This window comes from Gavialis gangeticus, unplaced genomic scaffold, assembly GCF_001723915.1.
Source record: "Gavialis gangeticus isolate Ggan-Ray unplaced genomic scaffold, GavGan_comp1, whole genome shotgun sequence".
Classification (NCBI taxonomy): Eukaryota; Metazoa; Chordata; order Crocodylia; family Gavialidae; genus Gavialis; species Gavialis gangeticus.
In genome coordinates, this window is record NW_017729031.1 from 9,564,044 (window position 1) to 9,589,912 (window position 25,869).

General features: G+C 41.4%; 1 protein-coding gene across 4 annotated transcripts in view; it reads right to left on the reverse strand.

Annotated features, from left to right (window-relative positions):
- MBD5 (methyl-CpG binding domain protein 5) overlaps positions 1-25,869 on the reverse strand; it is a 110,466-nt gene that overhangs the window by 35,520 nt on the left and 49,077 nt on the right. For 2 of the 4 annotated variants that reach the window (XM_019522444.1, XM_019522445.1), the window contains exons 5-7: positions 21,831-23,963; positions 2,307-3,344; positions 432-643 (exon numbers count right to left, since the gene is read on the reverse strand). In XM_019522444.1, the coding sequence (XP_019377989.1) occupies positions 432-643; positions 2,307-3,344; positions 21,831-23,963 (3,383 nt within the window). The remainder of the gene's footprint in view (positions 1-431; positions 644-2,306; positions 3,345-21,830; positions 23,964-25,869) is intronic. The other 2 variants (XM_019522447.1, XM_019522446.1) reach the window with 1 other exon arrangement.

Here is a 25,869-nt window from a genome sequence, read left to right on the forward strand (position 1 = left end):
GTCCAGACTGACAAAATGATGTACTTTTTTTTTCCTTCTTAAAGGATAAAGTCTTTCCTGGCACTATAACAAGTACTTCTGCAGCCTCCATGTTCTGAGGTTTGCAGCACTATAATACTAATTTTCGTACTTAGCTTAGCTGAAATTTTCCCTGTCGTTCTGTCAGGTTAACACTTGAACTCACATTTATGCATAATTGGCTTTTTGAGCAGGGGGAGGGGAGGGACAGGGGAAGTAACAGGGGGCCTGATTTGTAAAATGCCAATACATTAGGGTAACAAGCTGCAAAGAGACTGTTTTGGGATTTATTTTTTTAACATCTGTTCCCACCTTCCCTGCCCCCCACAAAAAAAATCAGAATGTGGATAACACAGTTTTACTTACTGAGAATTTTTACATACACTTAATAGCAATTTCATTTTGCTTTCTACCTGAAAATTCTGAAACAGACATGCCATGGGGTTTGGGTTGCTAGCTGGTCCAGTAATTGGGGGCTGCCCTTGAAATCCCTGGATATTCTGATACCCCTGGAGAAGCTGCTGCTGCTGCTGATTTGAAGGAAACATCTGATTGTTGTTTAACAGTGACTGGAGATGAGTCAGTTGATGGTTATTCAAAGTAGTGTTTATTGATGACATGTCACCTGCAAATCCAAACACATGGAAATATAAGTCAGCATAGTTTTCAAGAAGTAATGAGAGCTTCCTTGAGGCATGTTTTAAACGAATGGTAAGCAACTGTTGAAACCTTTCTGTGTAACAAAACTTCTGCCTGAAATCTGTTCCTCAAGGGACATGTCTCCTACTACTTATTTCTTCACTTCTTCAACACATTCCTTTTACTTATAATATCTACATGGACTCTTTGTAAAGGATTCTGGCATTACTGTTTTTTTCCTCAGGAGTGATACAGTCATATACAGCAGAATAAGCTTTAGTAGTCTGATTTCTTAGAATTTTATTCTTAGTTTTTATAGAGCAACTGCTTTATACTGTACCAGAAAGGAGAAAACTTCCAATAGCCACGATGCTACAGTTGGACCTGGATGTACAATTATCCAGGGGTTCTTGAATGCAAAAATATGCACACTATCTCTATTAGTTATCCCTTTTCTAGACTCAGATGATACAAAAATCTAGTAAGAAGCAAAAATAGTCTTAAAAATCTGAATTATCTATCACATAAGGTCACTATATAAATTTAATAGAAAATAACAAAATCGCAATTGAGAATATAAACACTTTACTAAAACTGACCCCATTAAATTACTACTAAAAAATACCCTAAATAAAACTAATAAGCCCTAGAAAGTTGATCCAGTAGTTTGATTTTTTTGAGTTAACTGGACATTCTACACGTGGAATGATAATCAATAGAGATATCATTTCAGAAAGAAAATTAATCCTAATTTAATAACAATTCCAGTGGTAAATTAAATGTCTATTGTAGGTTCACAAAAAATAGGGCTAAGTTCACAGCAACAATTTTGTAACTTAAGCAACTAAATTACAATACTTTTCAGCTTTATGGCATTACTTTATTCCTTTTACTGGTATACTCATTGTCCAAACATACAAGAACACAAAATCTATCAACATTCCGGGTAAATTGGTCAAGGGAGTAAAGGCAGAGGAGAACAGCTAAGTTTTATAATTTTTTTATTCTGTAGGTGCTCGTTAAGTGTGATACTCTTGTTTCTAAGCTACAAGCAGAACTGAAAAACACTGAAGTATGACAACATAAATATACTGTAAAGGGCTAGAAGGGAAACCTACTTTACTGAATTTGTGCAAGGATTTTCCTAGAGTGCTTTATGTACTACTTTATAGGAGGTGTGCTACAGTTTTGACATATTTTTGATACAGATGGAAAAATGCACTTGGCCATTTTTCATCTATTGCACAGCTACTCATACAAACCCTGTGATGCCACATACATTTGGAATAAAATACTGCATCCCAAACATGCACCTGCACTTTTTTTTAATTGAAAAATAAAAGGAAACCAATTGTCTGACTGAATTTTAACGTGTGAAGTAGCTTTAGGTGGCATCAGAATTAGGGAATGGAAGATAAAATTATGTCCCCAAACAGTTGCTGATTTTAAAAAAAAACCTACTTAAAATTTCGTGCAAAACTATTTGTTTTTCTCTATAGATGTTAAACAAGCTATGACATACAAAAAACTTTTAGAAATAGTATGATGAAATGGAATCTTTAAAAATAGAAACTAGAATCAGAAATTCCCCCCGAACCAGTTTTCTTTCTTTTTTTTTTTTTTTAAATCTGTGAAAAAATTTAACTTACCAAGTAGACCTGTCCCCAGTAGAGGGTTAAGTAGCTGTGGCACCACAGAGTTACTGTTGAGTTTAGCTGGACCAGATGCATTCCCAGCATTATTAGATATGTTCAGCAATGTTTCTGCCATTGACACCACTGCTGTCCCACCAAGTGTTGAGACAGACAGTGCTGCCACTGCTGATGATGTAGTGGTTGTGGTAGTGGTTGCCTGGGAGGAGGTTGCTATGGAAACCTCTGGATGATTAGCTGTGTTGCCCGATGCAGAGTTCAGGACACCTCCCACCAGCTGGGGATTCAAGGCCATTAATCCTGAGGCCCCAGTGACAGCTGGGAGGAGCAGGGGGTTGGAAGTAGTATCAGTACCTGAAAAGCTTGGCATAGGGTTCCCCAGGGGGTTGGTTAAAAGGGTCTCAGCTCTGTTGCTGTCTGACTGATTGCTTGGCAAATGGTCTGGTGGGGCTGTCATCTGTACTACTGAGGGTAAAGTGTTATTTTGCTGTTGCTGCAACAAATCTGAGATGGTCAAATTGAAAGATGGTAGGGGAAGCATGGCAGCTGCTTGGGCTTGGTTCTGAAGCAGGGCTGCTAGAAGCTGAAAATGAACAGGTTGTAATACCTGTCCATCCATGTCACTGGAGAGAAACGCTAAAGCAGCATTTACATTCGGGTTGAGAAAACCTAAAGGGTTGAGGTTGACCTCAGACTTGCCTTCTCCTGCTGAAGGCTGTAGTATATTTAATAGATTCTGGTTTAGGAGATGTTGTTGATTCACTGGCAAAGAGATAGGTAGAGAATTGAGGAGGTTTTGATTCAAAGAGTGCGGAAGATTGTTGTTTGAAGAGCTGTTTTGTGGAAAATGAAGTGCATGTTCATGGCCAACAAAAGGGAAATCACTCCCAATGGGCAGTTGGCTCTGAAGTGGGTTTCCAGCTGCAGTGGTGACTATAACACCATCTTGAAGAACCGATGTTGTCTTTGTGATGGCAGGTTGGCTGGTGCCAGCTATGGCTATGGATGATGATGGTCCTGATGGTCCTGAATTCCCTGTAACATGAAACAAAAATATTAATGTCCACTGAAGGACAAATATTATTACAGTTTTAGTAACAGCCACATCCAAGAACCGGTGTGTACACTCATACACTGGAGACAGATTTCTAACAATATGGTTTCAATATTTTAATATAAAAGAATTTCCAGTGAATTATTTCAGACATTACACATTCCCACACCACAACTGGTATTAAATAAAACCACTTATGTTTCTTTTAAAACTCATCAGCAAAAATTTGGTTATGAGAGCATCAGTATTCAATATATTTTGGATTAAACATGGACTGAGAAGTATCTATCCTTTGGATTCAGTTTTGGATTAATACCAAATATATTACCAAAACGAAGAAGTAGTGGCAGATTAAATGCCTAGTGGTAAAAATTATGATTACATGCTTAGAGTACAAGACTAAGAACCAGGACTCACAAGTCCAACTGCAGACAGATATTTTATCTATCTGCAAAACAATCAGAGTAAATACTTCCCCAATGGTATAGTGAGGCTTTGTGAACTATTGTTTTAAAACACAGTTTCAGAGATTATTGGAAGAAAGTATCGACATTGTTAAAAAGTGATATTTAATTAATTCTAGAAAACATTATGGCCAGATAGAAGTTGCTACAGAAAACAACAAACAGATTTCTCAAGGATAAGCTAAAATCATTTGGGTTTCCTGGGACAATCTGTCACTTGGAAAGGGAAGAAATCTAAATCTTGCCTTAGCAGATTTAGCATAAAACATTTTTTTGTTTTGTTTTTTGTTTTGTTTTTAATAGGCATGCCCATTGCCTTCCTGTTTCTACGTATCTGTGTATTACTCCTGACTCTAAATCAATTTTCTTTTTCTAACCAAAATTATTTAATTTGACAATGGTTTATACAAGAGAGGAGCAGAAGAAATAAAACTCAGTGTAAACACCTTTGAAATATTCTTCTCCATTTTATTCAGTGATATGGAAAGATGCCCTTGGTCTCAAAAAATACAAACACTAAAAAGGTAGATTATTCTGATAGTAGCAAAAACACAATGTACTGTTTATTCTATTGAGTAACTGCACCAAACTGCATTGTGTAACCACTTGATCAGATAAAGATTGGAATGCTTCAATTATTTATTTGATTTATATGTGCCCTTCCCAACAAAGGCTCAGGGTGGCTCAACAGGAAAACAGAATTACTTAAAACAGAATAACTTAAAAACATCAAAATTATTTTGTTTAGCATTCATGAGTTCACTTGTACAAGACTCAGAGTGGACATGAGAAATAGCTAACACATTTTAGTAACCTCTTAAAAATTTTTAAAATAAACTGGTTTGAAACACAACATTTTAAAAACCTTTCAGAGCTAAAATGAAGTGCTCTGAATTCCACTGAAGGCAAGGAAGCTCCCATTTTTATCTCTGAATAGGTAAATAGCAGTCTACCAGTGATTCAGTACTGAATACTGCAAGCCCTGTTCATAGGCTAAAGTGAGGATAAATTCCACATTGGAAGAAAGAAAGGAAATTTTTTTTATGGAAGTGTTTTTGCTCTTTTCTTTTTCTTCTTCTTTTTTTTTTTTTTTAAGGTAGCTATTTTACGTCAGCTAGAACTTGCCCTCATTTTCAGAGCATTTAGGCAGATTTTGTTATTGATAAAACCAGTTGTTTTGAATATACCATTTTGGTCCTGGATAGAAAGCATATGCAAGAATTAGAAATTGGTCTATTAGAGCTCAGAATAGAAGGACTTGTATTATTATTTTTTTAACAAGTGCTTAACACTTCTAAAACTTAGGCCTTTAGAAAATACTTTTTTGATGTAGTGGCGGGGAGCAGTGGTTTCTAGCATGCCCAGCCCACTTGCTCCTGCTCTACATGTATAAACTCACCAAACTGAGCAATGCAGCTACCTCCGAGTGGGGCTAAGTGTGCACTTGAAGCCATGGGTCTCAGGCATGCTTATTGGCATACATTCAGCACTGCTCTCATGCTTTATTTCCAGGAGCAAGGGAGGAGAAGTGCTGCAGGGCATGTTCTAGGTGTCCCTTGAGTCACCAAACTGCAGAAAATTAGCAGTTGTTACTAACCAGTTGTATGAGTTTATGTTTCAAAGGCCCCTGGCAAATGTTACACTTAAGATGCGATTAACCAGTTAATCACATCTTAATTTATCAGGCCATGTATTAATGCAGTTAATGGCATGATAAAACAAGGAAAAACCCACAAAGTTGCTACACAAAATAGATGTAATAGCTTTATGGCTGGTTCCTATCACACCATTAATTGAATGTGTGGCCAGGCTGATTGGGAGTCCCATTCTCCAGGGTATGTGAGAGCCCTGGACTCCATTGTGCTCCAGAGGCTAATAGTACCGATCAGCTGATTGCCACTCCCAGTCTTGGGAACCCATCGGAGACAAGGGCTCCAATACGCCCTGGGGGCTGGGAGCCACTGCTGCCACTCCCAGCTGCAGGGGTGCATCAGAGCCCTTTTCTCCAATATGTTACCCTGGCTATCAGGGGCAAGAGAAAGACATATCATTAATACTACAAATACTCAACATCCATGGCATGGTCCCTGCTGATGTTGCTGGCTCTTGATAAATCCTTTTGGCCAGACTCAGTGTTTTCATCTCTGTACTGTATAGTCCTAGTTGTGTTTTGGAGGCAAACAAGAATTTGGATGATCTTAAACCTATTGACATTTATAATCTGATGCATCACAGTGAGATCCATGAATCTTTTTCAAAACTAGATAAGCCAATCACCCAAATACTATTTTCCAAAAAATAGTAGGATGAGAGCAGAGAACAGACTGTGTCCCTTAGTCAAGAAACATCTTGACCCAAACAGGCAACTTTAGGCAGGCAAAACTATAATGAAAGCTGGTTGGATGTGGAAGGGTGGGGAACAATGACAGTTGATTACTTTTATTTCCTTCAAACCTAAAGAATGATCATTAAAAGAGAATGAACCATGGCACCATCTAAGCAGTGCACTGGTTTCACCCAAATGTCCAACATGGATATTTGCTTAATGTAAATCTCAGCTGAACATCAACATTTAAAAGAGACAGATGGGAGATGCTGGGACCTCATGTGGGCTAAGCGAGACTCAAAAGCTAAAAAAAGGACAATCCTTGTTTGGGTAAATGTGCAGCTGAATCAAGATGTTCTGTATGGTAGCATCCCAAATCCACAATATGCCCAAAATGTTGGTCCCTCACTGGGAAAAGATTCTTATATTAGGTGCAGCTTTTACAGTAAAGGCTTACCAATAAAACGAGAGTAAGAAAGGATTTTTGGTTGTAGCTGTGTTGTTTCAATGACATAGGCAGGAAAGCTTCTTTGGGTAAATGTGATATCTTTTATTAGACCACCTGAGTAGTTGGAAAAAAAGTTCTTTGTAAGCTTTCAGGCACAAGCTCCCTTCTTCAGGCATGGGGAGTCTGCTATTCTGAGATCTCCAAGGAATGAAAAAAGCTAAAAGTGTGGGAGGATGTCAGTGAGAATGTAAATAGATAGAAATTAGGAAAACAATGGGTAGGGGAGACGAAGGGGAAGTACTGCCAAAGGTAAGCCAAGGAGACTTTACCATAGTTGAGTTCTCCAAGGTAGAAAAGAGGCAGTCTGTGAACAAGTAAATAACTGGAAATTAGAAAGACCAAGGGTATAAAAGGAGGGGAGGGCATGGTCTAGATCTATTAGGTGTGGTTTGGGTCATAGGGAGTTTGCATCTGGTGATGAGGCTAGCAAGGTTTGGTGTTTGTTTAAAGGCCAGGATGGGTGGTTCTGGAAAGATCTCTTTAAGAATTTATGACACATTACATTTATTTATGATGCATTAAAACCTTCCTGACCTTACCATTTACACTTTTATTTCCCCCCATTTCTCTCCTCCCCTCCTTTTCTACCCTTTGTCTTCCTAATTTCCAGCTATTTACTTGTTCACAGACTGCCTCTTTTCTACCTTGGAGAACTCAAATACAGTAGTCTCCCTTAGTTACCTTTGGCATTATTTCCCCCTCATTTCCCCCCTCCCTTCCCTTCTCTACCCATTGTTTTCCTAATTTCCACCTATTTACATTCTCACTGATACCCTGTCATCATAGCAAGAGGGAGAAAATATTATTTGGGGGGCTGAGTAAAACTTCAAAATACTTCCACACACACAAACCCCCCCCCCCCCAGTAGGTAAGTGTGTAGGGGGGGAAAAGGGCATAGGGGAAGGGATGGGTGGGGGGGCAGATCAACGCCCCCGCAGTGAGGGAGGAATGGGGCAGAGGCAAGGTCTGGGATGAATGGGACCCCGGGGTGGGTCATGGGAGGGTTGGAGCCGGGGCAGTTGGTCCAGGAGCGTGGGGTAGGGGCTCCTGCCAGAACTGTGCACAGTGCATCATGGAGGCAGGCTGCCTGCTGAGTGCTGGGCTCTGTGCCACCCTGCTGCTGGTGCCCTGGGAGCCACTTTGCGATGCCACATGCCTCCTGTCACCAGGCAGGCAAGGGACGTGTTGCAAGCACAGCCAGCATGCAGGAGGCATATGGCATCCAGTACCCCGGATGAGCCGCCCGGGCTTTGACCCTCTCACAACTCACCCCAGGGCCCCATTCATCCCTGCCTCTGCCCCACTCCCTCCTTTACTGCGGAGGCCTCAATCTGCCCCCCCCCCCCCCCTGCCTCTGCCCCCCCCCCCCCCCTGCCTCTGCCCCCCCCCCCCCCCTGCCTCTGCCCCCCCCCCCCCCCTGCCTCTGCCCCCCCCCCCCCCCTGCCTCTGCCCCCCCCCCCCCCCTGCCTCTGCCCCCCCCCCCCCCCTGCCTCTGCCCCCCCCCCCCCCCTGCCTCTGCCCCCCCCCCCCCCCTGCCTCTGCCCCCCCCCCCCCCCTGCCTCTGCCCCCCCCCCCCCCCTGCCTCTGCCCCCCCCCCCCCCCTGCCTCTGCCCCCCCCCCCCCCCTGCCTCTGCCCCCCCCCCCCCAAATGACCCTTCCCTCTTACACATTTACCTGGTGCTGCTCCACAATCAGCCAGGCTGAGTTCCTACCATGCACAAGCTTCAGCTGCTTGTCTGTGTCTGTGCATGCCCCTCCCCCGCTTGCAGCCGCCTGAAGCCTGCGCCCGGGCTGCCCTGCAGTGTTCTGCACTGCCACTGCTGCCCTGAGTTGTTTGTTTTTTTTGGGGGGGGTGGTGATAAGCCCCATTAGGCCCAGTCTTCCGCTGTCTATGGCTTTTGCACTTTTAGCTTCTTTCATTCCTTGGAGCTCTCAGAATGGCAGAGACTCCCTATGCCTGAAGAAGGGAGACTGTGCCCAAAAGCTTGCAAAGAACCTTTTTTCCAACTACTCAGTTCATCTAATAAAATATATCTACCCATACAATCTTGTCTGCCTAAGCAAGAAAGAAGATGAAGTTCTGCAAAACAGAAGAACTGTTAACGCTGATGTCCTTTATTTAGCAAATAACAGTAAAGGACTGTTCATGTAATGCAAGGAGTAGCACAGGTACCCAGGCCTGTAAGAAATACACCTTTTGGATTTCCTAGAGCAGGGGTAAGCAAAATGCGGCCTGCAGGCCAGATGTGACCCGCCAGGCCATTCATTCTGGCCTGCAGGGCCCCTTGAAAATTTAGGAAATTAATATCTATTTACCCCTGGCTGCCTGTCATGTGGCCTTCGATGGCTCGCCAAAACTCAGTAAAAGGCCCGCTCCCTGAAATAATTGCCCACCCCTGTCCTAGAGGGTCAATAAAGTTAAAAGATGTAAGACAATAGAATGCCCACTGGAGATTTTTTTTCTCTATGGAAAAAGCTAGTCACTTGATAGACACAGTGTGTATAACATTTTACTGCTGTGAATTACTCACTCATTTTTAAAAAGGCAGATTTATTTTTCTTTTAGAAATGTATCTCCACACATTTTACTATGCTGTATCATAAAACCATTTATCTTATCATTGTTTTTAAGCAGAGGGATTATATTGAACAAATATTTATTCAGAAATAAAATCTCATTTCAGAAGCTTGACTACACTACATTTACAAAGTTAAAGTTTAAAAGTGAGAGTCCCTTTTTGCTCGTGCTCCAGCATTGTTTAGCTAACAAATAACAGTAAATGAAAAAGAAAAAGACACATACACACTATGAAATAGATCATTCAGTTTTTCAATGAAAGAGTAGATGGCTGACCATCTTAATGGATGTTACATTAATTTTGAAGTGCTTAATATGTTAAATAGCAACATAAAATAAGTTCTTCTTCGCACTGATTTTAATATTTATGAGTTACTTAAATTAAGTATCCATCATGCTACTAGAAGGTAGAACAAATAAAAATAAAAATGCTGAATTAGGGATATAGAAGTCAGCTCTTGAAAAATTTTTGAAATGTATTACATCATATAAAACTTACATTATAAAATAATATGTGAAGTGCAGGATACTTTTGTTTTAATTGTATAGGCTTTATTTTAAGGTCTTTATTTAAGTTTCAACTGAAGTCGGGGTTCATCTGAGTGAGGAATGAGTGAGAACTGAGTGAGGAGCACAGGTTTTGACTCTGTATCACCTGAAAATAATGGAATGAGGAAGTATTTTATTGTATTAATTAGGAAACCTGATTTTTAGTCTTCACTATACCATGGACCAATTGAATGACCTTAGGCAAATCCTTATCTAATAATTTCCATCTATAGAATTAGGCCATAGAGAAGTGAGCAAGGAGAGAGCTCTCTGCTTCCTAGCCCAAGGGTCTCCTTGGTTTTGGGGAAGCATGGAGAGAGACTTCTACAAGAATATGAAAAATTGTGGCACTTGTTAGAGCAGGGGAAATTAAGTCCAACTGTCTAGGGTTTACTTCAGATGCAAGAATTAAAGCTTGATAGGGAAGGGCTAAAGATCTATTTGGATGAAAAAGGACCTCAAACAGGATATTCAGAGTAAGCAGAGAATTCACAAACAATAAAAAAAAGGATTGATTGGGAAGAAGAGCTATCTTTTAGAGATCTGAAAGTACGGAAATAAAATGAAGATGCCAAAAGTTTCATTCAGTTGGACCTTGTGAAGAAGATCAGAACAAACAGTCAAAGGTTCTTTGGTCAAACAAAAAAGAGAAGTAGGAGAACTGCTATACACTGAACTTACAGTGAAGATTAAGAATAATACAGTTATGGTTTAAGTACTAAACAAATACTTTACTTCAGTCTTCAATAAGAATAAAGATGTGTGTGAGGCTAAGAGAAGGATGTGAGGAATGACCATGGGAGTGTGAATGAGAGGTATGCTAATGGAAATTACTACATTGGAAGTGAAAGCATAATTTATATTGCTCACTAGAATAAAATCAGGGGGACGGATAATCTCCATCTCAGAATAATGAGAGAAGTGACACATTAAATAGCAACTCCTCTAGAATGAATCTTCAATGAACTAAACTATTCAGGGATAGGGCCATATGACTGGAAAATAGATATAGTTCCTACATTTTCAAAAAACAAAGAAGAAATACACATGCAACTGTACACCCATTAGTTTGACATCAAAACTATGCAAGGTCTTAGAGAGTAAAAGAAAGAATAAAGGGCATGGAGATAAATAGAAAATAGGACGGAATGGAAGAGTTTTATCCAAGGAAGATCACCTCAGACAAATTCAATATCCTTCTAAAAACATAGTGACAGACACTGATCCAACATCACCCCAATGTTTAAAAAAGATAGAAGAATTAAAGATGCTGTCATTCTGATATTCAGGTAGTGAGACTTTCCTCAAACTTCTTTTCCTGAGATTAATAAAGCACCCTTTTGGCTTAAAAAGATGTAGTTTTGAAGTACAAAACTACAAACAACAAAAGGTCATTACAACACCGCAATTCACTCAAATGAGATGTGAAGGTTGTGTCAGACCCCATATACAGACTTGCAAAAAGAATAAGATGGACTATTTAAATTATTATTTGTCATCTGGCTCATTCTTTGAAGAAATCAGAGGAAAATGAATCTCTTTGTTGGTGGAAAATTTTAAATACTGTGCTAATGAGGAAAAACCAGTTTGGTTTCTCTCTAATACATTACAGACTGTTTTATAATCCCTGGGTGTATTCATATTACTCGAACAGAGAATAAGGGCCAAAATCAAATAAAATTCCCCCCGTTCTTATTTTGTTAATGTACTATTATATATAGTTTCATGTTATTTATTTTTGGTATCGTCATATATAATGTACTATTATATATTGTTTCATGTTATTTATTTTTGGTATCGTCATATATTGTATTGTTTTAATTGTCTAAATTGGTAGAATGTGTAATCTTACTGTATGCTTTTCCCATAACCATACATTATATACTTCTACTATTATATTGTATGAAATTTTATTTTCAATTTTACTGTATTGCTTTAGCAAAAACTAGAAGCAAACTACTACTACTGTTCAAAATAATTCAATATCCTTCTATGACAGGATAACTGACTTCTTAGATAAGGGTAATGTAGTGGACCTTGTCTACACAGATTTAAAGCAAAGCATCCAATATTGTGCCTCATGGTAAATTATTAGCTAAAATAGAAAATGGTTAATACTATAATTGTAAGGTGAATAAAGAGTTGCCTATGAGGAGATTACAGAGTTTATAGTGAAAGAGAGGTATCTGCTTGGAAAAAAGATTTGATTGGAGAATGATCTTCCTCAGGATTGGTCTTGGGAACTATTCAATTTAAGATTTTCATCACTTTGGTGCAGGAAATAGATGTATGTTTAGTATATTTGAGGATAACAAGTTAGGAGGTACTGTCAATACATAGATGATGAATAGATAAGTGTCTAGAAAGAGTTAGATAAACTTATGAGGCACAGTAATAAAAATGGTAGAACAAGTAACAGTAAAGAGTGTAAATTCATGCATTTGGGGAATAATGAAACCTCTCTCATAGCTTTGATATAATATGAAGGTGATGGGAAGAAAAAAGGGGCCTGGGTACACTGACTAATTATAACATTACCATGAGTCTCAAGTATGCTGTGGCTTTGAAGAAGGTTAGTACAATTCTAAGGTGTATTAGACAATATTTTTTTTTTGAGAGACAAGGAAGTATTAGTTCCACCATTACTGTATAAAACATTAGTGACATCCAGTTAGAATACTGTGTAAAGCTCTGGTAAAAAAAGATTAAAAATGGTCAAAATTAAATTAGAAAAATGTGCAAAGACATGTTACTAGGATTATTAGGGGAACAGAAAATCTACCCTATGAGAAGTAATTAAAATCTTTGAATAATTAAAGTTGAGAGGTGATATGATTACTCTTTAAAAATATATCTGGGGGATTAATATAAGGGATGGAGAAGAGTTACTTAAGATAAAAGGACAATTTTGGTACCAAATCAAAAGGCTATTAGCATACACAAACTTTTGGCAATTAAAAGGTTTCTAACTGTTAGAGGAGAGACATTCTGCAGTGGGGGCCCATCAGAGAAACCTGAACTCCCTCAGATGGAACTTAATCAGTTCATGGAATTAGTTGTATGGTGGGTTAGGGGTGTCTGTGTTCTAGAAACGAGAGCAGCTGCCGTGTGGCTTCATACAGTTAGTATCCCTGTGATACGACTGAAGTGAAATTTCATATTTTTCATTGTCAAAAATAATTTTTTCCTCTGGAAAAATTTACCGGATTTTATTTTACATTACTCTAAAGCAGGGGAGTTTCAGACCTATGGGGTTGGCAGAGGGGCTGGGAATTTAGGGGTATGCCTATCACCAAATTCCCAGAACCAGGTCCTTTGGGCATACTGGTCATTGGCGGGTGGGGTGGTAGTGGTGAACAATGGCTGCATTAATACCCATACTGCTGCTCCCCCATTGCTCACCTAGATCCAGCCCATAAGGAGCCATGAAGCCCAGATCTGACTCATGGGGGTTATTGAGTTTAACACCCCTGCTCTAAAGAACTGGATATCGGCCATGGCAAGACAGGAGAATGGCTGGGTGTGCTGGTCCAAGTAAATTGTAGTGAGTCTTGCTCATGCACTGAGGCTAGTTAGCTTTGGGTACCTGGCTAGTGAGTCTTGCTCACGTGCTTAGGATCAAACTGATCCCCAGATTTACGGTTAGAAAAGAACTTTCTCCAAGATCTAGCACAGTGGGGGAGGGAAGTCTTTTGCTTTCCTTTGTAACGTGGACTGTATTCCACTTCCTAAAATCAACCGAACGCATTTTACCTACAAAACTCCCCACTGGTAGCACCCCTGTCATTTTTGTGCTCTTCCTGTGGTGCACTGTAGGTTCTTTTATAATCAGATGTTTTGTGGCTGTCATGTGCAAGACATGCCAGAATGTATGTTCTTATGGATTCTGAATAAATAGTAGCCTGAGAACACAAGGGGAATAGGCTCAATGGCCCAGGATTTCTACTCCCATCTTACAAAACTCTCACTGTGTTGACATAAAATGGAGATGTGGGAATCTGGACACAGGAACATTAGCATGCAGATAAAGCATTTGCTAGTTGGCTAAATCCTGCCTAATTTCTCATTAGGTGTGCCAGAACCTCCAGCAAGCTATTTTGATCATCTCATAATCAAGCACTGGCCCTTTCACTCTTTGTTTTGTGTCCAACAATTTCAATGAACACATTAAATGGGGTAAAGATGTAGTAACTCCTGATTTACCTGAACCTCGTTTCAGAATGAAGCCCAGGTTGCAACAAAAACTACATTTAAAAGATCCACCGTCTCTCATCTGCCTTTCAAGTTCTTTAGAAAACAAGGACACCAGACCACTACTTACAGAGAATTGGGGGAACAAATATGGAAGACTTGAGACCCACAAGAACACAGGTTTGTGTTGACAGTAAGCGCTATTCTGTGTCCAACTGTGGACCAGACACACTAGCTTGGGAACACTAGCTACAGTCATCACAGGTTAGCCCCCGATAAAGGGAAAAAAAAAAGAACATACACACAGAATAGATAATATATATAAAAAGACAAGAGCACTTCCTTGTATCTACTGAGTATTTTCCTTTATGTTCATTCATGAATCCCATTAGCCATTTTTGTTATAGCATTATACTAACAGATCCCATTGAGTTGATTATCTATAAAGTCTCCTAAAGCCCTTCTCTGAGCCACTGCTTTCCAAAACAGTCTCTGGTTCTGTATTTATAAGTCACAGTCTTCATTATGAGATAAATTAACCTGATCTTGGCTGTATCAAAATGTATTTTATTGAAAGGTGACCACTAATCAGGTGATTCAGATTCTTCTGTAATAGGAACCTGTCCTCCTCATGATATACTTCTGCACCAGTCATGTCATTTGCAAACTTTACAAGAAAAGATTTCTGTTGTCATCTAGATTGTTTATAAATATAATAAATAGTTCTTGACCAAAAATAATCCTTCTATAAGCCAGATGGAACCAATATGTTTCCCCATTAAGAGTTGTATTTTGGTATCTGTCAGCAAGCCAGTTTTTAATCCACTGCTATTTCCATACAATGCAAGTGTTCTAATCAATGATCACACACACCTAAGTCAAATACCTTGGAGAAATCAAGTAAAAGATACCAACAGATATGCTTTAATCAACTAGACCTGGAATCCTGCCAAAACTGGTAACTGATTTATTTCACAAGATCCACTTTCCTTAAAACCATTCCAACTGGAATTACAGTAAAATCTCTGTTATCTGGCATCTCTCTGGTAAGGAAATTGGTTGTGTAAACCAACTGGTTGTGTAAAAATTCTGGTTATTTGAAATAACCCAGCAGGGGTTTTCAGATAACACAGAGCAGGGGGGCAGGTAAAATGTGGTAGAGGCTGAGCAGCAGCATCATGGGGTAGTGGGTGGCAGCGGTGCCTGCATGCAGAGCAGGGGGCGGTGGTGGCCATGAGGAATGGCGGTGCAGGGTAGCGGGTGGCAGCAGCAGCCGCCACATGCGAGCTTTGCCCCCCCATGTCCATCCAACAGGCCGGCTGGAAATTCCAGTTAGTAGGATGTAATAGTTAGTAAAATCCCAGATAACAGGGATTTTACTGTAGTAATATTATACATTAGCCTCCTATTCTTTGTTGAGAAGTCATGAATTATTTTAACCTGGCAGCAACCCATGCTGACTGGTCTATAGTACCATAGGTCATGCTTTTTACATGAGCAAAAAAAATCCAACCAGGATTTCCCATTTTCCAAGATTCATTAAAAAAATAGTTGTTCAGAGTTGTTCCTACATTAGATGCTTACAAGTAAGTTATCCAGGCCTGTTGATTTGAAAATATTTAATTTCAGCAGATACAGCTTCATCTTCTCCTTTATTACAACCAGTAAACTTTCTATTTAAATAAAAACATCATCATATACTCTTCTTTTTTTACAAATGCATAATGAACACTTCAGTCCTTTTTATACTGCTGTTCTGCAGTTTTACCTAATAATGAATATATCTGACTTAGGGTTTTTCTTGCCTCACATGTTTTCTAAATGCCTTATTTGTAGCCTTACTGGCCACTGATACTTTATTAGTGTTGAGGCATGACTAGGATGCCGGCATTTGGGGCCTGACTCTGAATGACAACTCAGGGGACCAAGAACAGACCGGGTCAGGGAAACGAGGGTCAAAACCAGAGCAGGGGATCAAGGGCAGGTGGGTCAAGAAGCCAGGGACCAGAACATATACTGGTGCCCTGGAGTGGTCAGGAACAGGAGGCAGGGATCCAGACCAGAGTCACTAGCCATAGGGGTCTGGAGCAAGCAGTTATAGCTATATGGAATGAGGTCATGGGCAATCGCCAAGCTAACCCAAAAGCCAGGAGTTGGACATGGGAGGACAGGGTCCTGGACTGAAGTCTGGAAGCACAAAGGTTCAAAAAGCCAGGAAGGCAGCTGGAAACAGGAACAGATGGCAAGAACCAAGAACAAGGATGAAGCCAGGAAGCCAAACAAATCAGGCATAAAAAGGAAGGATCAAGAATACTAGGAACAAACAGACAAGGCCAGGGAATGGAAAAAAAGGAGTCAAAGGCAGGAACCTGGAAGCTAAGAACAAGGAATCTGAAGTCTGCAGTCAGACAAAGGCATCTGTTCTAATAAGTAACTTTCTGGGCACTGCAAGAGCTGCTGGTTATAAGCAAGTAGCCATACCCATGCAAGTAACTGGGGTCAGCCTGGGGGTAGGTAGGCCACTGGTAGGCAGAACAACCCAGTAACCAGTTTAGCCTGCTTGTTGCCCTGACTCGTGACAATTAGTTCCGTTGTCTTCCTTTATGAGTTGCCTTCATTTTTACTACATAGCAAAATAATTGCTACTTTCCCCTTATCTGTCCCTCATATACTAATTTTTGCATTAACAGTAGTCTTTGAATACTAAACCATCAGAACTGACGTACAGATTTTCTACAAACTGAGCTTCTGGAGTAAGTGCATACACATTAGCAATAAAAGAAAACTGTTCTCCTGTGAGAACCAGCTTCTAGGGAAAGATGTATAACAGTGTTAAAGTGAGTCATCTACATCATTTTTCATCCTTTTTTTTTTTTTTTTTTAACAGACAGCATAACCAAAGACAAATATGGTAGGTTATTAGTAAGATGCAGTGTGGCTTAGTGAATAAAATGTGTACTGCCATATTTTAGAACCATCCACTGCCTTTACCTTGTGTAACCTCTTTGTGGGATATGAGGCTCTGGTTAATAACAAGACAGGACTTGAAGGTTACAGAAATATTCACATCAATTATCTGAAAAACTGAGTACAAACTCATGATCTCCTCTTGGTACATACTAGAAACATTAGCATCTTTAGTAAAGGAATATGCAAAATAAACTATATGCTGAGTCCTCTGCTAGCTCCCCTTTAATACAATTGTTCATAAACAATGCTTAGAACGCAAATAATACAGCTCAGCACTCAAGCTAAGAGAAATGGAAAGATGCAAAAATGCAACCAAACAGCATAAATAGTAAGATAGATTTTACTTTTCTTTTGATTTTAGAGACAGGTTCTGTCATCTTCACACTGATATGCTTCCAGAAAGTGGGCTATTTGTGGAGTAAGTTACTGTGAGTAAGGAAGTTTTTTGATAAAAAAAAAAGTGGATTTTAGGCCAAGGAAGTTAAACTAGTAAAACCCCAATCAACGCCTGTTACACGACTGCCTATTTTCCAGGTTACCTTATTCTGCTTGGTATAGTTTTTAAAGTAAACCCCCAAATGTCAGAGTTATAACAGAATACCAACATTCACATAAAGGGTTCTCTGTGTACAAAACCATGCCAAACTTCTCTCTTAAAAATGCAGTTGGTCCAATAAAAGATGTAATAAAAAATTCTCATCTCGAATAACATTCACAGGGGTATTAGTCAAGGATAACTATATTGCTATACAGGACAAAAATTCTCTGTGTATAACACGCCTGACATAATTCCTTAAACTTAAATGCATTTCTTTAGGAAGCCTCTGCCACTGCCCCGGCAGATAAGTATGGTTGTGTAGGTGTATGTATGTGTACTTTCTCTACTGTTATCCTATTATGGCTTTCAAACTGCAGTGCCTTTCCCATCCTGAAACACAAGTGGTGGGGCATCTTCTCCTCAGGAAAGGAAATCAACCTCCCTGATAGCAAGAAAGGACATTGCAAACAGAGCATTTCAACCTGCTGCAAGTAGAATGATGGTAGGCCCTGCCCCTGGCCCAAGAGATGTCTTGTGAGCGAGTGGCCAAGCAAGACCACAAACGAGTACAGGCAGGGTAGACATAGAGACCTGCATGGAGAGCATTGTTAAGTTCCCAAGTCTTAATGGGAAGCTGCTCTAACAATCTGCAAATGAAAATTTATTATTAATACTTCTGTATAACATGACATCTTTTTAATCACTTCTAACTTGTATAAACAGCCCCATTCTCTCATAGGCAATTTCAGTCATAAGCTTCATACTCATACTTTTCTGCTGGGATTGAGAATGGGGGAATGCTTTCTCCTTCTTTACTGATCACCAGGGATCTGTGTTTTCCTCTGTTGCAGAAAATGCATATTTTCTCCTTTAAAAGAGAAAAACACATATTTTTCTCTTTTAAAGGGGCACAACTCCATGCTGTCACCATTCCCCCTGCTGCTGCTGGGCAGTCAGGGGTGCCTTGCCACGGTGGTACAGCTGGTGTAGGGCTCATGGCAGTCGTAGTAGCAGCAGCATCAAGCCTCCCTACTCTCTCATACTGGGTCCTGCTCGCTGGGCTGCAGAGGCCCCCAGCAGCAGGGCAAGGATCCCCAAGCCCATAGTAGGCAGCCTGCAAACTCATCCCCTCCTGCACCCCCCATGGGCTCCACTCAGCTCTGCTCTGGCCATTCTGTCCACAGGTGAGGGGATAGGGGGGCAGGGTCCATGTTCTGCTCTGGCCACAGCAACTGCCACCTCCTGCGTGTGGCAGCCAGGGCTTGGGCAGTGCTGGGGTAGGCTGGGGGCTGCGGGCCCTGGCCCTGATCCCATAGCCGTGGCAGCTGGGGCCCCCCCCTCCAGCAGGGTTGGGAATAAGGGTACAAGCAGGGCTGGGCATTGGGTGTGAGGGGACCAGCAGGGACAGGGGACTGTGGGTCACGAGTAAGGTGCACTAGCAGCGCTGGGAGGGGTGGGGGACTGTGGGCTGGAAGTAATGGGCACTGGCAGGGCCAGGGGGCTGTGAGTGAGGGGCACCAGTAGGGCTGGGGGGAGAGGAGGGAGGGGGCTGTGGCTTGGGAGTGAGGGGCAAGGGCATTGTCAGGGGCTGATTACATTAGATTTGCAGGAAGCAAGGGACTCTGATAACTGAGTGCTGGTTCCACCTGTCTGGTTCTTTGCAGAATTGCCTGGAAAGAGTGAGGTCCAGAGCGTAAAGCATACACTACTTTCTTTCAAAGCACTGGTACAGAGAAACCAGGGAAACCCAGCTGGCCATTCTCCTCACAGTACTTGGTCCCATTCACCTCTGTGAAGGTATGAAACATGGTTTTCCTCCAGAGGAGTCTTCTGAAGGGTTTGCTAGAAAGCATGTTTTAAGGCAAAACTCTCTCTTTGATCTACATGGAAGGGAACATGGGCTCTTAGAGCTGGCAGAGCTTATCTAAGGCTTCTGTTGTTCCTCACTGTGATGGGGTAAAACAGCCAAGAAAAGAGTTATGGGCTACCGGCCTGGTTGCTTGACCAACCAGAAGTTTTAAGAAAGTGTGACTGAGGGCCCAGTCATGCTCTGAAGGACGACCTTTAGACAGACAGAAAGGACTACAGGACATACTATCAAGTTTGTTACCTCTCTTTTATGGAAGAACATGGTTGTGCTTCCAGAAACGTGGAAGTTCTGGCTCCCACAGTACAGTAATTCTGAGTGTCCCTCCACACATGCAGGTAAAGGCATGATGGGATCTAATGCACTAGCCACACAACAGCACCTCCTACCAGGCCGTATGTGCACGGCAGGAAGTGTGACTGTGGAATTACGAATCGGAGCCTATCATGTCTCATTGCTGGTGGAGCAGGAGCCTAATCCTGAGCTCTCCCTGCACTGGCAAGAAACAAGCTCCTGCAGTTGGAAGCCCCCTCAGTTGATAGGGTTCCTAGCTATGGGGGTGCCACAGGGGTCCCTGCAGTGGGGAGACTGCAGCTGACAGTATCCCTGCTGCAGAGGTACTTCATTCACCCTCACAACTGTGAGACCACAGTTTACCCAGCATCCCCATGAACCGCTGCATAACTGGGATACCACATCAGCTGTGGTGTCCTAGTCACAGGGGTGTACTGAGTGCCCCCATGGCTGGGAGCCATTTCAGCTGATGGGGCTCCCAGCCACGAGCTCATATGCTCCCACAGCTGGGAGGTAGCATCAGCTGGAGCCCCCAGACGCAGGGGTGCACATGGCCCCCTCACCTGGGAGCTCCAATATGCTGATGGGACTCCCAGCCACAGAGGCCCCAGGCCACACATTCAATTAATGGCATGACAGGAAGCAACTACAACCTTCCACATATTTTGTGGAATAACTTTGTAGCTTATTCAGCTTTTTATCATGCCATTAACTGAACGAACAGGTGCCTGGGTGACCACTTAAGGTGTGATTACAATAATTTTTACTTGATATGGGATTTTTTACCTATGACTGTAAAATGAAGAGGTTAATAAATACTTTTGAAATGACTAAAGTCTTAAGACTAAAATATGCATCAAATAAATATTGTTCTTCTGTTTATAAATTAATATTAGACATTATTTATCATTTTGCAGAGAAATTAAACAGTCCTTCTTTCTAGTCAATGTTCATTAAAAATGTGGGGTTTTTTTAAGATGTCTCCTTTTTATGAAAAAGTAGCACAAATATAAAGAAGAAAACTGACCTTACATACCTGCTACTTCTAGGAGTCTTCATAACTAAAATCTTGTTGCATTTTTGCAACTAAATATAATTTATTCAACAATCTAGTTATAGTTCTTGTAAAATTATCAAGATTAACACAAATATAAACTTGACCAAAAGTTGTTGGAACACTCTTAAACATTTAGCCAAACTCTAGAAGCATTTATACCTGTCATATGTTTAATACAAGTAGTAAACAATTAATACATATACTATGTCATTTAAGTTGCACATAGATACTACCAGATTAACCATAGTTTTGGGCCATTATTTTTAAGCCTGGAGGACACATGGGAGTTTCACAAAGTTCTATTATCCCCGCCTCCTCTAGTAAGTATACAAAGGGATTGGTAAGTGAGAGATATGGATGGAAGTGTTTTTAGTATATGGGTAGTATTCAGATTTCTATATCAATTTTAATTAAGGAAAAGGGTATAGATGAGTTCCTTTTTTATTGTCTGGTAGTCCAGGGACATGGAGTTCAATGAAATGGCTGAAGCTTAATCCATATAGGACTGAACTGTTGTTAGTAAGTCAGGGTAACCAGCCAGAGAATAAGAACATGATGATACTGGCTTCTCTCACTGAGGATATTTGATTGACACATCTCAACTGGCAATTTGGGGATTGTGTTACATACCCAAAGGTGGTACATGATCATGACCCTGACTAGTTTCCCTCTTTTTCTGGTTACGAAATTGCAATCTTCTCTCTTGAATGTGGCCCCTTGCATGCTGTAAAACAGCCTAATTCTGTTGGCCTTCAGAGTATGCCTCAAAATTGATCTTTTTGGTCTTGTGGTTAGAGAGAACTGAGTTTTGGGGCCCTAAACAGGTGCATGAATTTTATTTATTTTTATTTTTTTAAGAAAATGAGGCTTTAGCAAGAGTTAAAAGGAAGGTGGAAGGCAGGACCTGGATTTTTGGAACAGTGTGCATTTTTGTAGAGAAAGAACAGTTTTAGGCTATTACTGTTCTTAGCTATCTATAGTTTTGATCACCTGTGATTAGCCTTTAGCAGGCTTATTTTTATGCTAAGTTGAAATCAAAGGAGATAAAACAATACACACGTAAAAACAATTCATAACAGTCGAAAACTGTCAAACATACAAGAACCCTTTTAAAGGGAAACATACCTGTTTCAGGACTTGTTTGATTACAGCTGCTAACAATGCTGTTTGGTATCACTGGCGTGGAGGATGCTTGGATTCTTGACTGAGGTGTTGGATGTAATGAATTTCCTAAAGCCATTCCTGACTGACTGAGCACCCCACAGTTCCCACTAGCCTGCATCTGATTTATTAGGCCTGCAAGATGGTTGTTTGGACCTGGGCTGGTACCATGAACAAAATTAGTGTTTGCATTCTGGCAGTGCATACCTTCTCCTCTTAAAGATAAACTTTGTGTCAATGAATTCTGAAGTGTGCCAGCGTTCATATTGGTGTCTGTAAAATGCATCTGGTTAGAAGAGCAAGGCAAAACAGTATTTGAGCTCCCACAACCAGTGGTAGTATTGCTGCTCATGTGAGAGCTTTGACAACTCATGGACTGAAGTAACTGGGACATAGAACTGATGGGAAATGAACCTTGACTTTGCTTTCTTATCAAATCAGATCCAGACTTAGGAACTCCAGAACTATCCAACTGAGACTGCCTAAGCAAACTCAGCACTGTTGTAGTTGGCTGTTTTCTTTTTCTTAAAGGGTCTTTTTGCTGAGACATCAGTTTATCTCTTAGTGCTGCTCGACCACTTTGTCCTTCACTTGTTGGTAGAAGAACATTGGCAGTAGGAGGAAACATGGTATTTAAAGTGCTATGTCCTTCATTGTTGCCGCCACCGGCAACAGCTCCAGAATTGCTACTGCTGTTATTGTTGTTACCAGCAAGTTTATTTTGATTTGCTAGCTGTGCTTTGGCTGCTGCTGAGAGTAAACTGCTTGCTGGAAAAGAGGCAGCATTGTGCTGGTTCAAGATCTGATTTAAAGGCATTCCCAGCAAACCAGGCTGACTCTTTAAGGGACCACTTCCAGCTGATGCAGTAGAAAAAACTGCATTGCTTGGAGGATTTAATACATTACTCATTCCAGCAATTAATGGGTTAGGAATGTCCTTGTATTGATGAAGTCCATCAGGCTTGGTAGAAGGGCTTGATGGCATAGATGGTCTTGGGGACCCTATTGTTGATCTTGGTGATCTGGGAGGAACTTTAATACCACTACAGGATGACTGTGGTCCTACTGGAGGCAACATGAAATTTCCATGATCTGATGATGTGGAAGATGAGCGTGATCTTTGGGGAGAAGCCTCAATCCTTCCAATCCCAGATGCTATCATATGAACAGGGGATGTCACTGGTGAAGGAGACAGTGAGGTTGACGCTGAATGCTGAATTCTTTGTACATGACTTCCATGGTTCATGTGACCAGGTTTTACTGTTGGCAAAGGGAGATTACTTGGCAAGGGGACAACGGCAGGAGGCATGCTTACATTCATCACAGGTACCTGAGAGTGGACATTTGAATGGAAAGTAGTTGGGTTAATGATAACAGGATTCTGATTCACTGGTTTGCTAGGAATAGGGTCAAGTATGCCAAGCGGATCCTTTTCTGATGTTAATGGCTTCTTCTGAAGAGCACAAGAAGGTGGAGGAGGTGGAGGTGGGCCTTGGGGTGGTTTATGGTGAAACATTGCTCGTGGTATTTCCATATTAGCTGAAAAATTACACATGGGCTTTTTCATTACTGGGCTTTTTGTGGTCAAGGTTGGGGAAAGAGGTATATTAGTCCTTCCAGCCATTGCACAGGATGACTGTACCGGAGAACCATGTAGCATTACTGAAGGTGGAGATAAAGGAGTCCTGTTCATGTGAATAGGACTAGAGTTGGGTGCTCCATGAAAATTGGGATTATTTCGTGTGAAAACATCAGGGCTTCCAAGTGGGTCAGTCCTAGGAGAGATTGAGCCATCTCCATATATCTGTGATCCTGATGAAGCTGGACTAAGCATTCCACCATGACTGCCACGATACGGAGACTTCTGCCCAAATTCATTACTGCCCAATCTCTGCCTGGGATAGACAGAATGAAGTTCTTGTTGCTGGCTTCCAGCCATTTCTTGTACATAAATCCTACCCATGGCATTTGATGCCCCTATCATTAACTTGAAAGGAGTCTTACATTCTGGCATCACAGAATTTGTAATTCCTTCATGTGATTTATTCCTCATTGATCTTGGAGTTGCTGCTCGAGTAGGAACTACTGGCGTTGCACCTGATATTAAAGATACCAAATAACAGTTACTATTCTGAAATCTGTTTAACTAATTTGTTTTAGACAAGTATGAATACACAGAAATTGACTATATGCAAAAACAATGTCAAGCTTTTAATTTCTAAAAAAAGCAATTGAAAGTTACCATGTCCTAGATTAACAGTTGCCTATTTAGAAAATAGTATGTAGTCATATAATTAAAGACTGTATGCAAATGTATACTTGATTTTGCTGCAAAAATAACTTTTTATTAGCATAGGTGTTTTTTGGATGTTACTTCCTAGAGATGTTTCTCTCGGAAAAAAAAAGAATGATATGAAGTACTTCCATAAACAGGGTATCTGGGCCCTCAACCTTCATCACTGCACAAACTACTGCCACTTCAGTCCCCTTGGAGGTGGTGTGAATGGGACAACTGCCCTCCCTCGACCAATCAGCAGTAATGGGTGGAGCCGCCACCTCCTCCTCAACCAATCAGCAGTAAGGGGTGAGGCCACCAGGCCTCTTGGCCAATCAACAGCAAAGGGTGGGGGAAAGTTAAAATAAAGGAAGTTGAACATAGTGTACCATCCTTGTGCCTAATTCTAATTCATAAACCAAACAGGTTTTAATAGATATTTTCAACTGGATGACAAACACACCTGTTAATATCAAATTTTCAAAAATATGCTGAATGTACAAAATCTTACAGCTCAAAAATCCTTTCAATATGCATCACTGTGTGTTATCAATAACAGCTGCTCAACTAGATTACTGATAATATTGCATGGATAACATTACTATAAGTAAGGTAAATTTAATATCGTATAAATGATTATACAGCTACCTCTTGATTAGATCAGGGGTGTCAAAGATATGTCCCGCAGGCTGGATCTGGCCCATAAGCCCTATTATTCAGTCTGCTGTGAAGCCTGTGGGTCTTGGCCTGGCCTGAATAAGGCATGTAGAACTTGTCTGGCACAGGCTGTACACAGTGTGAGGCTCAGTCTGGCATGCATTGCACATGGTGCACAGGGCTAGTCCAGGGCGTATGCTACATGTGGTATTTGCATCAGAGCAGCCCCACATGCGAGATCTGGAGCTGGCCCAGAATGGGCCCACAGATGAGCCCTGCATGGCAGAAGCAGCATGTAGGGCTGATCTGGCACAGGTGCTGTATGCAGTGTGGGCCCCAGACAAGACCTGTGTGCTGTAGCAGGCTGGGGCTGGTACATACTACATGCAGTGTGTGTAGACTGGCGCCAATGCAAACCGCATGCATGGCTAATTTGAGGTGTCTGCTGCACACAGTGCTCATATCAGACCAGTTCCAATGTGCAGAGCTGGTCTGGACCAAGTCCAAAGACTGGTCACCACTTGCCGGAATCAATCCACAGGCCTGGTTTGGCACAGGTGGCACGTGCAGCACACACCCCAGACTGGCCCCATGTGCCATGCGTAGCATGCGCCACACTAGCTCCATACACTGTGGGACTGGAGCCAGCAAATGGTGGTATACAGGGCTAAAGCTGGCATATGTGCCAGCAGTAGAGCTGTGCGAAGCTTCGGTCACTGATTCAATTTGGAGGCGATTCAGGCTGATTTAGTGGCGGAATCTCTGAATCTGAATCGAATCAGGAGACCCATTAATCTCTCCAAATCGAATCGGAAGCCTCTGATTTGATACGGAGAGATTCAACCATAGACACAGCTTTATGGTTTTTTTTTGACATACCTCAAGGTACCAGGCTTAGCTCGTGAACACTGAGATGGTGGGGCAGATGAAGCATCCCACAGGAGCATGGAGGGGAGGGGGGTCCCCCATGTGCTCCATGGTGGATCTAGAAGTGGACTTGAAGTACTTCCAGTCCACTTTCAGGTCCGCCGTGGAGCACATGGGGGGCCACCTCCCCCATTCCCTGGCTCA